General features: G+C 50.4%; 1 protein-coding gene across 2 annotated transcripts in view; it reads left to right on the top strand.

The window, feature by feature from the left end:
* Nucleotides 1–8,161, top strand: part of ZNF638 (zinc finger protein 638) — a 55,714-nt gene extending 47,553 nt beyond the window's left edge. For both annotated transcript variants that reach the window (XM_066572855.1, XM_066572854.1), the window contains exons 23-25: nt 1,887–1,997; nt 3,416–3,534; nt 7,579–8,161. In XM_066572855.1, coding sequence (XP_066428952.1) covers nt 1,887–1,997; nt 3,416–3,534; nt 7,579–7,632 — 284 coding nt within the window. In that variant the 3' untranslated portion in view covers nt 7,633–8,161. The remainder of the gene's footprint in view (nt 1–1,886; nt 1,998–3,415; nt 3,535–7,578) is intronic.
* Nucleotides 8,162–13,759: the final 5,598 nt, after the last annotated feature.

Here is a 13,759-nt window from a genome sequence, read left to right as displayed (position 1 = left end):
TCACTACCCCTCATCACTTCCTGGGCGCAGAGCTGTATTCACACCCGGCCATCACTACCCCTCATCACTTCCTGGGCGCAGAGCTGTATTCACACCCGGCCATCACTACCCCTTATCACCTCCTGGGTGCAGAGCTGTATTCACAGCCGGCCATCACTACTCCATATCACTTCCTGGGTGCAGAGCTGTATTCACACCCGGCCATCACTACCCCTCATCACTTCCTGGGTGCAGAGCTGTATTCACAGCCGGCCATCACTACTCCATATCACTTCCTGGGTGCAGACCTGTATTCACACCCGGCCATCACTTCCTGGGCGCAGAGCTGTATTCACAGCCGGCCATCACTACCCCATATCACTTCCTGGGTGCAGAGCTGTATTCACAGCCGGCCATCACTACCCCATATCACTTCCTGGGCTCAGAGCTGTATTCACACCCGGCCATCACTACCCCTCATCACTTCCTGGGCTCAGAGCTGTATTCACACCCGGCCATCACTACCCCTCATCATTTCCTGGGCGCAGAGCTGTATTCACACCCGGCCATTACTACCCCTCATCACCTCCTGGGCGCAGAGCTGTATTCACACCCGGCCATCACTACCCCTCATCACCTCCTCTCTGAAGTGAACAAACATTGTTGGGGGGCTCAGGGGCCCACTAGGTTAAATTGTAACCAATCCCACCACAGCTTTTGCCATAAGCTGAAGCCCACAGTTGGGTCCCCTTAAAAAGTAACCTTTATTGTTGTGTAGTAAAATATATTGTGATGGCAATGAAGTAAAAAGAGTCTCAATGTAGACAAAACCGGTCTAAGAGAAACCACCTCCTGCCTTCTAATCATGCACAAATATCAGGGTCCCGACTCGCTTCTACACCCGGATGAGGCCAGAGTTCTGGTAAACCTGTTGGGGGGGGCAGTGTTTTAGCACAGAGCCTCATGTAGTCCATCCTGCTGAATACTTATCACACATGCAGGGATCCTTATATAGCCCGCTACGGCTGCATGAGACGCAGATCTTTTTACTTCATTGCTACCACAATGTATTATATATTAATAAAGGGACCCAACTGTGGGCTTCAGCTTATGGCCAAGGCTGTGGTGGGATTGGCTCCTCTCTGAAGTGACAGACATTTAGGGTTTTCCCTGTGTATATTCAGTATATATGAGACGGGAATCGCTCTCCAACAAAGTTAGCTCAGTCCGCACTGGGTGGGACACAGTAATGGATCTGCCTAAATTGCTCCTTAAAGGGGTCTTACCAAGCTTCCAATGATCCCCTATCCACAGAATAGGGAATAACTTACTGGTCGTAAGGCGTCTCACTGTTAAGACCCTTGCCAGTCTGTGGAACAGGACTCCTATGTCCTGCTCTGCTTGTCACTTCTCCCCACATAGTAAAGTCTGCATGAAGGGAGCGCTGGCCGATCAGGCGCAGTCATGGGGCTGACAGAAATGGCTGAGCGGCCCCTGCTCTGCTCTGCCTGCGGTCCTCGCACAACCAGCGCTCCATCCAGTCCTCACTGTGGGGGTGGCAGTAACCCAGCAGGGAGGACGACATGGGGCCTCCGTTCTCAAGATCCTTGGTGGTGAGCCCCCCGCTGATTAGTAAGTTATTCCCTATCCTGTGGATATCCTCTGGATAGGGAACAACGTAGAATTTTGGTACAACCCCTTCAAGAGCAAAGTTTTCGTTCCACTCCCCACAGTGTCAGCATAGCCACATGAGGACCTGCTGTACGATCACGATTGCCGGTGTGAAGGAGCCTCCACGCTGCATGAGTTTTCCCATTTTCTATTTAATGCATTGATCCCAGCACTGAGACCTGGCTTTAGCAGTTTAGTGAACGGTGTTTAACCATGCAGCTTCTCTACCTCTCTAGCTCCGGCGGATAATCAACCGGCTGCTGAAACTCCGGCCAAGAAGACAAAACTGGAATCTACACCAGCGGAAAAGACAAAACTGATGCCGTTCAACTCCAGCATCGCAGTGGGTGAGTCCTCTCCGCGGATCGCATGTGAAGGCGCGCAGTGATTTATTGTTGTCCTTCATGCGGGCCCTCTGTCGATGTGACAGTTGTCAGGTGAGCCTACCGGCCTGTCATGGGTCTGGATTCCATCTACGGACACGTGCAGTTAGACTAGGTGTTTCTTTATAGGAATCGGATTTTCCTGTTTTCATGGATAAAATCTGTTGTGGATTTGTTGCGTATTTTGCGGCTCTTCAGACCGGCGGCTGCTGTTGCAGTTGTGCTGCGGACGTCGGCTCTGAAGTCTACCCCAGAAATACACACTTTTTTTACACAAGATTCTTAGCTAAAATTGACCGGCGGAGCAGAATTTAAATCCACATCCTGTCTCTCCACTGCATTGGGCCTCCGACGTACCTGCGTTATGGACGACACGTGGACCCACGTTGTTCAGTGAGGCAGACGCTGACTGTGTGAAAAACCCATCACCATGAGCATTAGGACACATGGGCAGATGCACGCCGGTGTGCTGGCCGGCCATGTATCGGACAGATGTCATCTGCTGTTTGGGACACGTTGTCCCGAGCCTCTCTGTGTCTGAGGCCTCAGTGCAGCTTTTTCCCGACTCGCGTTGCTGTTTATGGAAATGCTGCAGGTATTCTTTGCAGAAAATCTGTCGCAAATCTGCCCTTTGTGAACACGACTGTATTCTGATATCAGATGCCAGACTTCCTTTAAGGGGGTTTTCAAGGACTAAACTGTTGCCCTATCCTCAGGATAGATCATCAGTAGTTGGTGGGGATCAATCACTCAGGATCCTGTCCAATCACCTGATTGAAGAAGCTGCAGTAATTCTGTAAGTGCCGCAACCTTGTCTTAGGGCAATGATGTCGCATTCATTCATCATTTCCTAAGACCATCTCCGTCCCATCCAAGTGATAGAGGTACGGTACCAGGCTCAGCCACTATACAATGTATGGCAATGTGCCTAGTATCCCCTGAAGTGACAGAGGTGCTCACCGAAGTGCTTCTGTCACTTTAATCAGCCAATTGCCCAGTAACCCCCAGGGTCAACTATTGATGAACTCCTTGTAAATGGTGGTAGTCATTGCCTCGCTCCTACTGTCATGGGCACCATGCCCGTACCCGTGTGATCGGCATCGAGCTGTCACTTGTCAGCAAGTAGTTAATAACCCAAATACTATATTTCTATCATCTCGCTGACAGCTGAGCGAATAACTAAATACAAAATACCTGAAGGCAGCGCAACAAACCTATAGGGCGCCGCGCCGATCCTCCTGTGATTGTAGATCAGCCACCACTGCCACGTATGCCACATAGATTGCTGCCCGTGTCTACTGTAGAAGAGCGGGCGTTCTGCTTTATATTCGGCTCCCGCAGAAGATGAGACGCCTCAAGCCGTTTCCTTTTATGTTTTGCAGGAATGGAATTTCTTGTCCCTAAAACTGGATATTTCTGTGAATTGTGTTCACTTTTTTACATGGACGACTCATCGAAGCTGAAGCACTGCAAAAGTCTGCGCCATTACCAGGCAGTGGAGGTATGCCGCTCATATTCTGTTACGTTACACTTCGGCCAGTAGGTGGCACTGCACTGCTTCACTTAACCCTACGTGTACCAGGAAAAGAAAAGGATGCCATGAATTTATTGCAAGATGCACACGTTACAGGTGGAATCTGCATTTCCATAGCTGGGACCTAGCCAAAGTCTCCATAGCTGTCTGGTAGACCCTATTAGGGCGCGGGGTGTCACTTTATATATAGACAAGTTTAAAGGTAAACTGAACCCATAATCCAGTGGTTGCACCTATGTGCCCTACTTAATACCTCCAACGTAACCACAGAGCCTCTGTTGCCACTCGATGCACATTATGCGTTGCTAGTCAGACACTGCACACTGCTTCCTGATTGGTCATTGCTGTTCATGTGAGAGCATCTAATATCTTAGACTATCTGATCCACTGCTGGTGCACCAGTAGGCTGAGGCCAATGACGGACTATTGTATTCCAGCTGTTTTTATGTATCTATCATATGGACAGTGTCCCAGCCTGACTGCAGGTCTCTAGACTCAGACTATACTCCCATGATGCTCCTAGTTCAGGTCAGGATACCTAGTCAGGCCGGAAGAGTTGTTCATATTACAAAGCCAAAAATACGTTTGCAACCCATAGTCTGTCACTGACTTTAAAATTCATGCCGCCATCTTGGGCAAATTAAGAGGGGGCCCAGGAGCAAGTGAATCAGCAGCTGAGCCAGCAAGAGGATGGCACCAGATAGTCATTCCCCCTACTCCCATCCCTTGATTGGAGGGTCGCTTTACAGGAGGAAGTATATGAAGGCCATATATGAGCCTCAGCACTAGATGGGCAGTAAGGAGAGAAGTGTGATCATACCTTATATGTAGCTGATATTGCATCCTTCACCGACAAATCACTCTGCTGCGCTGTATGTGGATGAGCTGCAGATTTTCAGGTGCTTTTGCAGCTCACGCTGGCCCTGGCTCTCTTCAACACCTCCCCCGCCTAATGTTTGACATTAACAGGCTGGAGAGGAGTTAGCGGTGAGCCAAGATCAGCATGAGCTGTGAGACCCCCGGTCTGATGCTTTGTACGACATGAGCTGCGAGACCCCCAGTCTGATGCTTAGTACGACATGAGCTGCGAGACCCCCAGTCTGATGCTTAGTACGACATGAGCTGCGAGACCCCCAGTCTGATGCTTAGTACGACATGAGCTGCGAGACCCCCAGTCTGATGCTTAGTACGACATGAGCTGCGAGACCCCCAGTCTGATGCTTAGTACGACATGAGCTGCGAGACCCCCAGTCTGATGCTTAGTACGACATGAGCTGCGAGACCCCCAGTCTGATGCTTAGTACGACATGAGCTGCGAGACCCCCAGTCTGATGCTTAGTACGACATGAGCTGCGAGACCCCCAGTCTGATGCTTAGTACGACATGAGCTGCGAGACCCCCAGTCTGATGCTTAGTACGACATGAGCTGCGAGACCCCCAGTCTGATGCTTAGTACGACATGAGCTGCGAGACCCCCAGTCTGATGCTTAGTACGACATGAGCTGCGAGACCCCCAGTCTGATGCTTAGTACGACATGAGCTGCGAGACCCCCAGTCTGATGCTTAGTACGACATGAGCTGCGAGACCCCCAGTCTGATGCTTAGTACGACATGAGCTGCGAGACCCCCAGTCTGATGCTTAGTACGACATGAGCTGCGAGACCCCCAGTCTGATGCTTAGTACGACATGAGCTGCGAGACCCCCAGTCTGATGCTTAGTACGACATGAGCTGCGAGACCCCCAGTCTGATGCTTAGTACGACATGAGCTGCGAGACCCCCAGTCTGATGCTTAGTACGACATGAGCTGCGAGACCCCCAGTCTGATGCTTAGTACGACATGAGCTGCGAGACCCCCAGTCTGATGCTTAGTACGACATGAGCTGCGAGACCCCCAGTCTGATGCTTAGTACGACATGAGCTGCGAGACCCCCAGTCTGATGCTTAGTACGACATGAGCTGCGAGACCCCCAGTCTGATGCTTAGTACGACATGAGCTGCGAGACCCCCAGTCTGATGCTTAGTACGACATGAGCTGCGAGACCCCCAGTCTGATGCTTAGTACGACATGAGCTGCGAGACCCCCAGTCTGATGCTTAGTACGACATGAGCTGCGAGACCCCCAGTCTGATGCTTAGTACGACATGAGCTGCGAGACCCCCAGTCTGATGCTTAGTACAAGGTGATATCTCTGTGAAGGCTGTAGTATCTGCTACATATAATGTATGATCACTCCCCTCCCCCCCTCCTTACTGGCGCTCAGGCTGATTTATGGGCTTCATATGCAATGACTGACTTCCTTTAACATTATTGGGAGTCAGTGATTGCAGGGAGTCTGCCCCAGTCAGTGCGCCCTGCATTGTCCATGCCAACATGGTGATCCATACCCTAGTGGCCATTACCGGTGCCCCAGTCAGTGCACCCTGCATTGTCCATGCCAACATGGTGATCCATACCCTAGTGGCCATTACCGGTGCCCCAGTCAGTGCGCCCTGCATTGTCTGCCCCCAACACGGTGATCTATACCCTAGTGGCCATTACTGGTGCCCCAGTCAGTGCGCCCTGCATTGTCCGTGCCGACATGGTGATCCATACCCTAGTGGCCATTACTGGTGCCCCAGTCAGTGCACCCTGCATTGTCCGCGCCGACATGGTGATCCATACCCTAGTGGCCATTACTTGTGCCCCAGTCAGTGCGCCCTGCATTGTCCGCGCCGACACTGATCTATACCCTAGTGGCCATTACTGGTGGCCCAGTCAGTGCGCCCTGCATTGTCCAACACTGATCTTATACCCTAGTGGCCATTATTGGTGCCCCAGTCAGTGCGCCCTGCATTGTCTGCCGCCAACACGGTGATCCATACCCTAGTGGCCATTACTGGTGCCCAAGTCAGTGCGCCCTGCATTGTCCAACACTGATCTTATACCCTAGTGGCCATTATTGGTGCCCCAGTCAGTGCGCCCTGCATTGTCTGCCCCGACACGGTGATCCATACCCTAGTGGCCATTACTGGTGCCCCAGTCAGTGCGCCCTGCATTGTGGCGCCGACACTGATCTATACCCTAGTGGCCATTACTGGTGCCCCAGTCAGTGTGCCCTGCATTGTCCAACACTGATCTATACCCTAGTGGCCATTACTGGTGCCCCAGTCAGTGTGCCCTGCATTGTCCAACACTGATCTATACCCTAGTGGCCATTACTGGTGCCCCAGTCAGTGTGCCTTGCATTGTCTGCGCCGACACTGATCTATACCCTAGTGGCCATTACTGGTGCCCCAGTCAGTGCGCCCTGCATTGTCCGCGCCGACACTGATCAATACCCTAGTGGCCATTACTGGTGCCCCAGTCATTGCGCCCTGCATTGTCGCGCCGACACTGATCTATACCCTAGTGGCCATTACTGGTACCCCAGTCAGTGCGCCCTGCATTGTCCGCGCCGACACTGATCTATACCCTAGTGGCCATTACTGGTGCCCCAGTCATTGCGCCCTGCATTGTCGCGCCGACACTGATCTATACCCTAGTGGCCATTACTGGTACCCCAGTCAGTGCGCCCTGCATTGTCCGCGCCGACACTGATCTATACCCTAGTGGCCATTACTGGTGCCCCAGTCAGTGTGCCCTGCATTGTCCAACACTGATCTATACCCTAGTGGCCATTACTGGTGCCCCAGTCAGTGCGCCCTGCATTGTCGCGCCGACACTGATCTATACCCTAGTGGCCATTACTGGTGCCCCAGTCAGTACGCCCTGCATTGTCCGCGCCGACACTGATCTATACCCTAGTGGCCATTACTGGTGCCCCAGTCAGTGTGCCCTGCATTGTCCGCGCCGACACCGATCTATACCCTAGTGGCCATTACTGGTGCCCCAGTCAGAGAACCTTCCATTGTCCGCGCCGACACTGATCTATACCCTAGTGGCCATTGCTGGTGCTTCAGCTCTGCAGCGCTCGCACACAGGGGGCTTTTCACATCACGTTTGTAATGTGCGCTTTTATTTCCTTTCCTAGAAACACTTGGCCAAGTTGGAAGCGGCTCCTAAAGGGAAATCCTCCAGCACGTGATACAGATGGCCGCAGCTCGTCGCCACTTATTGGGTCCATCGTGTACATTTTGTTAGTTTCTGCTGTAATATAAAGCACCGGCTTGTTGTTTTCTTAGGTCTTCTCGGAGGAGTCTCCTATGCGGTTTCTGTAAATCTGATGTGCGTTTAGGGCGGGAGATGGGATTAATTTGGGGGACTCCTGCCAGCCCGTGGGTCTGTGGTGTGACCTCTTGGTTCTGCACCCGCCTTCATGAAGCTTCTTGGAGTGTCTCACCGATCTCCTTGGTTGTGTTTGGACGGAAGGACGTTTCCTCATCGCTTGTGTAGTTTTAAATAGGGTAATTTTATATGAAGTCTGGTTTCCCTCACTAACCCGGATCGGCGCCCAGTGAGTTGGTTTAATTCGCCTCCTTTTTGGTTACTGTTGATTTAGAAACATTTTTGTTCTTAGAGAAACTTTTTTTTTTTGTCCCACATTCTTGTGAAAATCGCATCTTCTGCCAAGAAGCTGTAAGAAGTGCGTTTCTAAATAAACAGAAAAGTGTTAATTTGCTGTGTGATTTCTGAGCACCGCGCACACGTAGGGAGCATCCCAAGGGGGCGGGCCATGACCTTCACTAAAAACTGAGCCCACTTGTACTGAGGGGGGGGGGGGGCAGAACAAGATAGTAGTACTAGAAAGTGCAGCATGTTAGGGCCTGGGGGCCGGTGAGATGAGCAGCGTCTCCCCACCGTCCTACAGCCCTCTGCCATGAGGATCCTTCAGACATGACACACACAGGTTGTAAACCAATGATCTATACACTTTCCATAGACCGCCCTTCTCTGTGTGGAAGACTCACTGTACATGGCCTTAAAGGGGTTGTGCCAAGCTATAAAAAAATAAAATCTTGTTATTTGTATAGTGTGATGTATTCCATAGCGCTTTCAGGTAATTTTTTTTATTCATTATCCCCCAGCAAGATGGGGGCTAATTTTACCGGCCTTGGAAGGATATAAGGCTGAGTGAACCTGAACCATGCGGGAATTGAACTTGCAACCTTCAGGTTGTGAGCAAGAGCATACACTCTGCGCCACACAAGGCTCTGACAAGCTCTCTCTCCAAAGGTTCCCATATGAATGGAGCAGTGCGTGAACTCGTGCGCTGCCGCTCCATTCATTTCAATAGGAGTTCTGGAATGTGCAGAGCTCTTGTACTCGGCCATTGCAGACAGTTCTATTGGAATGATTGGAACAGTGACACGTATGTGTGGCCTATGCTGCATTCATGCAGGGACCTTCAGGATCAGTAGGGTCATAGCTAGCCCTACCTGTGAATGAAGGATACCTTAATAACTTGGCACAACCCCTTTTAGGAATTATGACTTTAAGACTGGACCAAAACCAAACCTACCTGCGGCACAGCCCGAGGTGGGGGGGGTGCCTATCTACCTGCGGCACAGCCCAAGGTGTGTGTGTATGGGGGGGGGTGCCTATCTACCTGCAGCACAGCCCGAGTTGTGGGGGGGGTGGCCTATCTACCTGCGGATAGGCCACTAGCTGTACTCCTCCTGCAGGCACCCAGCTAACTCAGTTTTCCCTTAGTGTCTGAAGGAGGCAGACCTTCCTGCTCTGCAGGTCTTCTGCTATTTTATTTTCCTCTTCTAGCTGGGCATCGGGGATGAGCTAACATCCCTAATGGTCCCAAAGTGGGGAGGGTGTGAACAGTGCTGCCCGAGACACCGTTACCCCATCCTCCAAGAAGACAAAGTGGACCAGAACAGCTCTAGCTGCTCTGTCTCCCGCCAGCCATGGGGTTACCGGAGGTTCCTGACTGCCAAATTTTCCGTTGGGCAGAGGGGCCGCGTCTTCTCAATCTCGGCAACACACTTGAAAGGATCCCTGAATCAGAGGGCAGACTTTCTCAGCCGGAAACGTATAGACCCAGGGGAATGGTGTCTATCTCAAGAGGCATTCCAAATTATGATGGACAGGTGGGTTCTCCCATAGCTAGACCTGTTCACAACCAAAGAAAACGCCAAGGTAAAGAACTTCTCCCTCAGACCGGAGGACCAGCCAACAGCAGTGGACGCCCTGAGTCAGGATTGGGGAAGAAAACGGGTGTACGCCTTTCCCCCAATTCCATTAATCCCAAGAGTGTTGCAACACTTCAGGTCGCAGACATGCACACCGATCCTAGTGGCTCCCTTCTGGCCAAGGAGAAGCTGGTTCGGCCTGAGAATCCTGAGCATCCAGTACCTAGTCATCTTCCCTGCTCAAGCGGATCTACTGACACAGGGGCCTCTGAGCTATCCCAATATAGGCAGGCTCCACTTAACATCTTGAAGAATCCACACTGAAGGGAAGTGGGTTCTCTGAGAGAGTAGTCAGGATTCTAATGTCAAGTAGGAAGAAAACAACCAACCTCATCTATCAAAAGGTCTGGAAGAGGTTTATCTCTTGGAGACAGGGAAAAGTTTCCTTGAGCTCCAGCACAGACATCCCCTTAATCTTGGAATTCTTACAGGAGGGCCTGGACATAGGCCTCTCCCCAAGCACCCTAAGAGTCCAGGTTGCAGCCCTTAGTTCTCTATTTGACACCAAGCTATTAGAGAACAAGTGGATCAGTAGATTCCTGACAGTGGCGGATAGGTTGCGACCTAGACCCACAAATATATGTCTAGACTGGAATTTAAATTGGGTCTTGAGGGCTTGAGGGCTATGTCAGCAGAACCCTTCGAACCAATCGAGGGGCTCTCGATAAGAATGCTCACAATCAAAACAGTTTTCCTAGTAGCCATTATCTCAGCAAGACGGGTTAATGAGCTACAGGCCTTATCTATCCGCCACCCGTTCCTTAAAACTACTGACACAAAATTAGTCTTCAGAACAGACCCAACCTTTATGCCAAAGGTAGTGTCACCATTCCATAGGGCTCAGAATGTAATAATCCCCTCGTTCTTCAATAAACCCAAAGATGAGAGAGAACCCTGAATTGCTTAGATGTCAAGAGCGGTCCTGAGTTATATTGACACCACAAGTCACTGGAGGTGGGACGACAACCTGTTCATCCAGTTCTCGGGCCAAAACAAGGGGGACAAAGCAGCTAAGAGCTCCATAGCCAGGTGGATCCGTTTGGCCATTACAGAATCTTATAAGGCCCTGGGGAAGGAAGTCCCATCGGTTCTTAAAGCCCACTCCACAAGGGCAGTAGCGTCTTCGTGGGCTGAGTATAGTTCGGCGTCCGTTGAACAAATATGCAATGCCGCAGTTTGGAAGAGGCCGCACATTTTGTTAAACATTATAGGGTAAAGGTGCAGCTGGATGAGGACATGACCTTTGGTCGCAAGGTCCTCTCGGCAGCAATCCCACCCTAAATAACCTTTAGTTGGTATGTCTCAGATGGTGCTGTCGTGGAGACGAATTAGGTAAAAGATTTAAGTTAAGCTCCTACCCTGACAGTTCATTAGAATCCACTGGGCAAGGGGGGAGCTTTTAACCTCTCTGTGTGTTCCTGTCCAATCAGGAGGAGGCTATCCCAGATGATGCTGTCGTGGAGACTCCTGGAAACCTGATTATCGAGTAGGTATAATCACCTTTTGCCCACCCCCTTGGGTACTGCTATGGAACGTCCCAAGGTCTTCCCTGTGTCCCCCAATGATACAGACGAGAAAACAAGATTTTTGTATAACTTACTGTAAAATCTTTCTCGTCTTGTTCATAATGGGACACGGCGCCCATCCAGTCTATTAGGACAGTACCATATACTCCTTGGTTGGAGTGTGCTCAGTGCGGTCGCATGTGGCCTTAGAATAAGTTATGGTTCTTATGTATTTTGATTTATTAACATCGTATCCAACTGCCTGTATACAAACTGAGTTAGCTGGTTGTCTGCAGGAGGGGTACAGCTAGTGGGAGGAGTTAAGATTTTTTATGCTTAGTGTCACCACCTAGTGGCAGAAGCTATACCCAAAGTCAAAGCTGTGTCCCCCAATGAACGTGACGAAAAAGAGATTTTGGATGTCAAAATGATAGATACCCCCACAAATGACCCCATCTTACAAAATACACCCCTCCCTTACAGTATTCACTGGAGGAGAAGAGAGAAGCATTTCTCCTTTCCCGTGTACATAGCGCTTAATGAGCGCTATGTACTAAGAAGTAGAAGTGTTTCTTCCACTTTGGGATTATGTGACCCGCCGTCTACCCTCTGCTACAGTAGAGCTGCAGGGTCCTAGCAGACCCAGATCAGCTCTGTTATAGTGACTGTTATCACTACAGGGGGATGTTTCTCCTGCAACTGGGGATCCTGCGGATGTGGTTCCTATGGATGCCCCAGCTACAGTGGGAAAGGGTAAAAAAAAACCTGTTGCTGTGGAGACGGAGTAACCTGCAGGGGCTTATTCAGGGCACATTTTTTATGCATTTTGATGCATTAAAGATCACCCATAAACGGCGGCCGTGAACCATTGGGTTTCAGTGCGTTTGTTTACATGAACTTTTTTGCTTGTTTTTTGCTGTGTACAAAATAAAAATCACGCAGGGAAAAATGGGACATACGTGACCGCGTTCAATCACATCATTTATACACTGCGTGAAAAGTGATAGGACAAGACCCCATAGACTTCTATGGCAGCTGGAAAGGGAGTTACTCTGCGGCCAAGAAAAGACCACCGCTGGCTCTAGTTCGCCAGCTTAGCCACGGGAAGGGTGTTACACGCCAACGGGTGATAGCAAAAATAAAGCGATTGTTCAGCACGGCCGGACATATTATCCGCCTCCCTTCATTTTATGCGAATATACCATCCTTCATACAGGCGAGAAAATCGTACGAGATTTGTGCATTGCGAGACGCACGAACAAACGCCATTCTATTGAAAGAGGTCATACACAAGCGATGTTGTCCCACGTGGCACCGCGATGCGAGAAACAAATTGCGACCTGTCCTATGTTTCAGTGTTTTGCATCTCCCATTGTTTTCAATGGGGCCGGCGGCAGCACCGCGCCATGTGCTAGCTTGCTTCTTTCCCTAAGTGATGTGAGGCGGTTTTGTTACAAAAGCGCCTCCCATCCGTGGCGACTTCACATGCTGGCGAGTGATTTGCGGTCTGATATCGGGCCGTGATTCGTGGTCTGATATTGCACTTGCCCGTGTGAGGTTAGCCTAAGGAGTGATGCGGTTTTTATCACACACTTGTAGATAGGCCTTCTCTACTTTTGCACCTTGGCTCCATTCTGCTAGTTTCAGACTGCAGCTTTTGGGGAAAATCTGCAGTTTGCCTTTGGCACAATGAATGCAGGCAGTGGATCCCGAAGCATTCCTTCACATGGGCGATTTTGCAGCATATAAAAACGTTGCACTGGAAAAGATAGAACATACGCGACCGAAGTCAGCAGACGCCTTTATACACAGCCACAAAACATAGTTCTGGACCTGTCTTCTGACTGATATACACTGGCGGCGCCCATAGACTCCTATGGGAGCCGGAGAAAAAGGGAGGGGGAGGGAATTTAGCAGCGTCCAATGCTGCGGAAAACTTACAAGTGCCTCTATGTAGGCATTGGATGTCATTCCGAGTATTTAGGCCGAGTGAGGGATTTCCGGGCTGCGGCGTATTTCTTCACTAATACTTCGCACCCGGACGTTTGAATGGATGATAAAACGATAATTAGACTTGATCACGTCATTTCTTGAGTCACACAGTTTTACAGGGCATGTGGACAAACGCTCATATGCTCGTGAAAAGGAGCCTTCAGGCAAAGATTTCGAAGCAGACTGGGGTCTCCAGAAGCACAAAGAAACGGACATGGTTGGGGACTGTAAATGCTTTGCTTGGCTAAGGAAACAGTGGAGCAGGCTGAAGATCTTCAGCAGGGCGATCAGCTCAGAACTGGCAGAAATCAGTGGGACTCAGGTACACGCATCTACTGATCTTCAATGGAGGAGTTGTGGCTAAAAAGCCATACCTCCGACATAGAAACAAGGCCAAGTGCCTCAACTATGCACAAAACATAGAAACTGGGGTGCAAAAAAGTGGCAGCAGGTGCGCCGGACTGAGGAGCCAAAATGTGAAACACTTGGCTGTAACAGAAAGCAGTTGGTTTGCTGAAGGGTTGAAAAGAAGAAAAAAATCATGAGTGCCTGCAGGCAGCAGTGAAGCATAGTG

This window comes from Eleutherodactylus coqui, chromosome 7, assembly GCF_035609145.1.
Source record: "Eleutherodactylus coqui strain aEleCoq1 chromosome 7, aEleCoq1.hap1, whole genome shotgun sequence".
Lineage (NCBI taxonomy): Eukaryota > Metazoa > Chordata > Amphibia > Anura > Eleutherodactylidae > Eleutherodactylus > Eleutherodactylus coqui.
The sequence above is the reverse complement of the archived record's forward strand: the minus strand, read 5'-3'. Positions and strand labels throughout refer to the sequence as shown.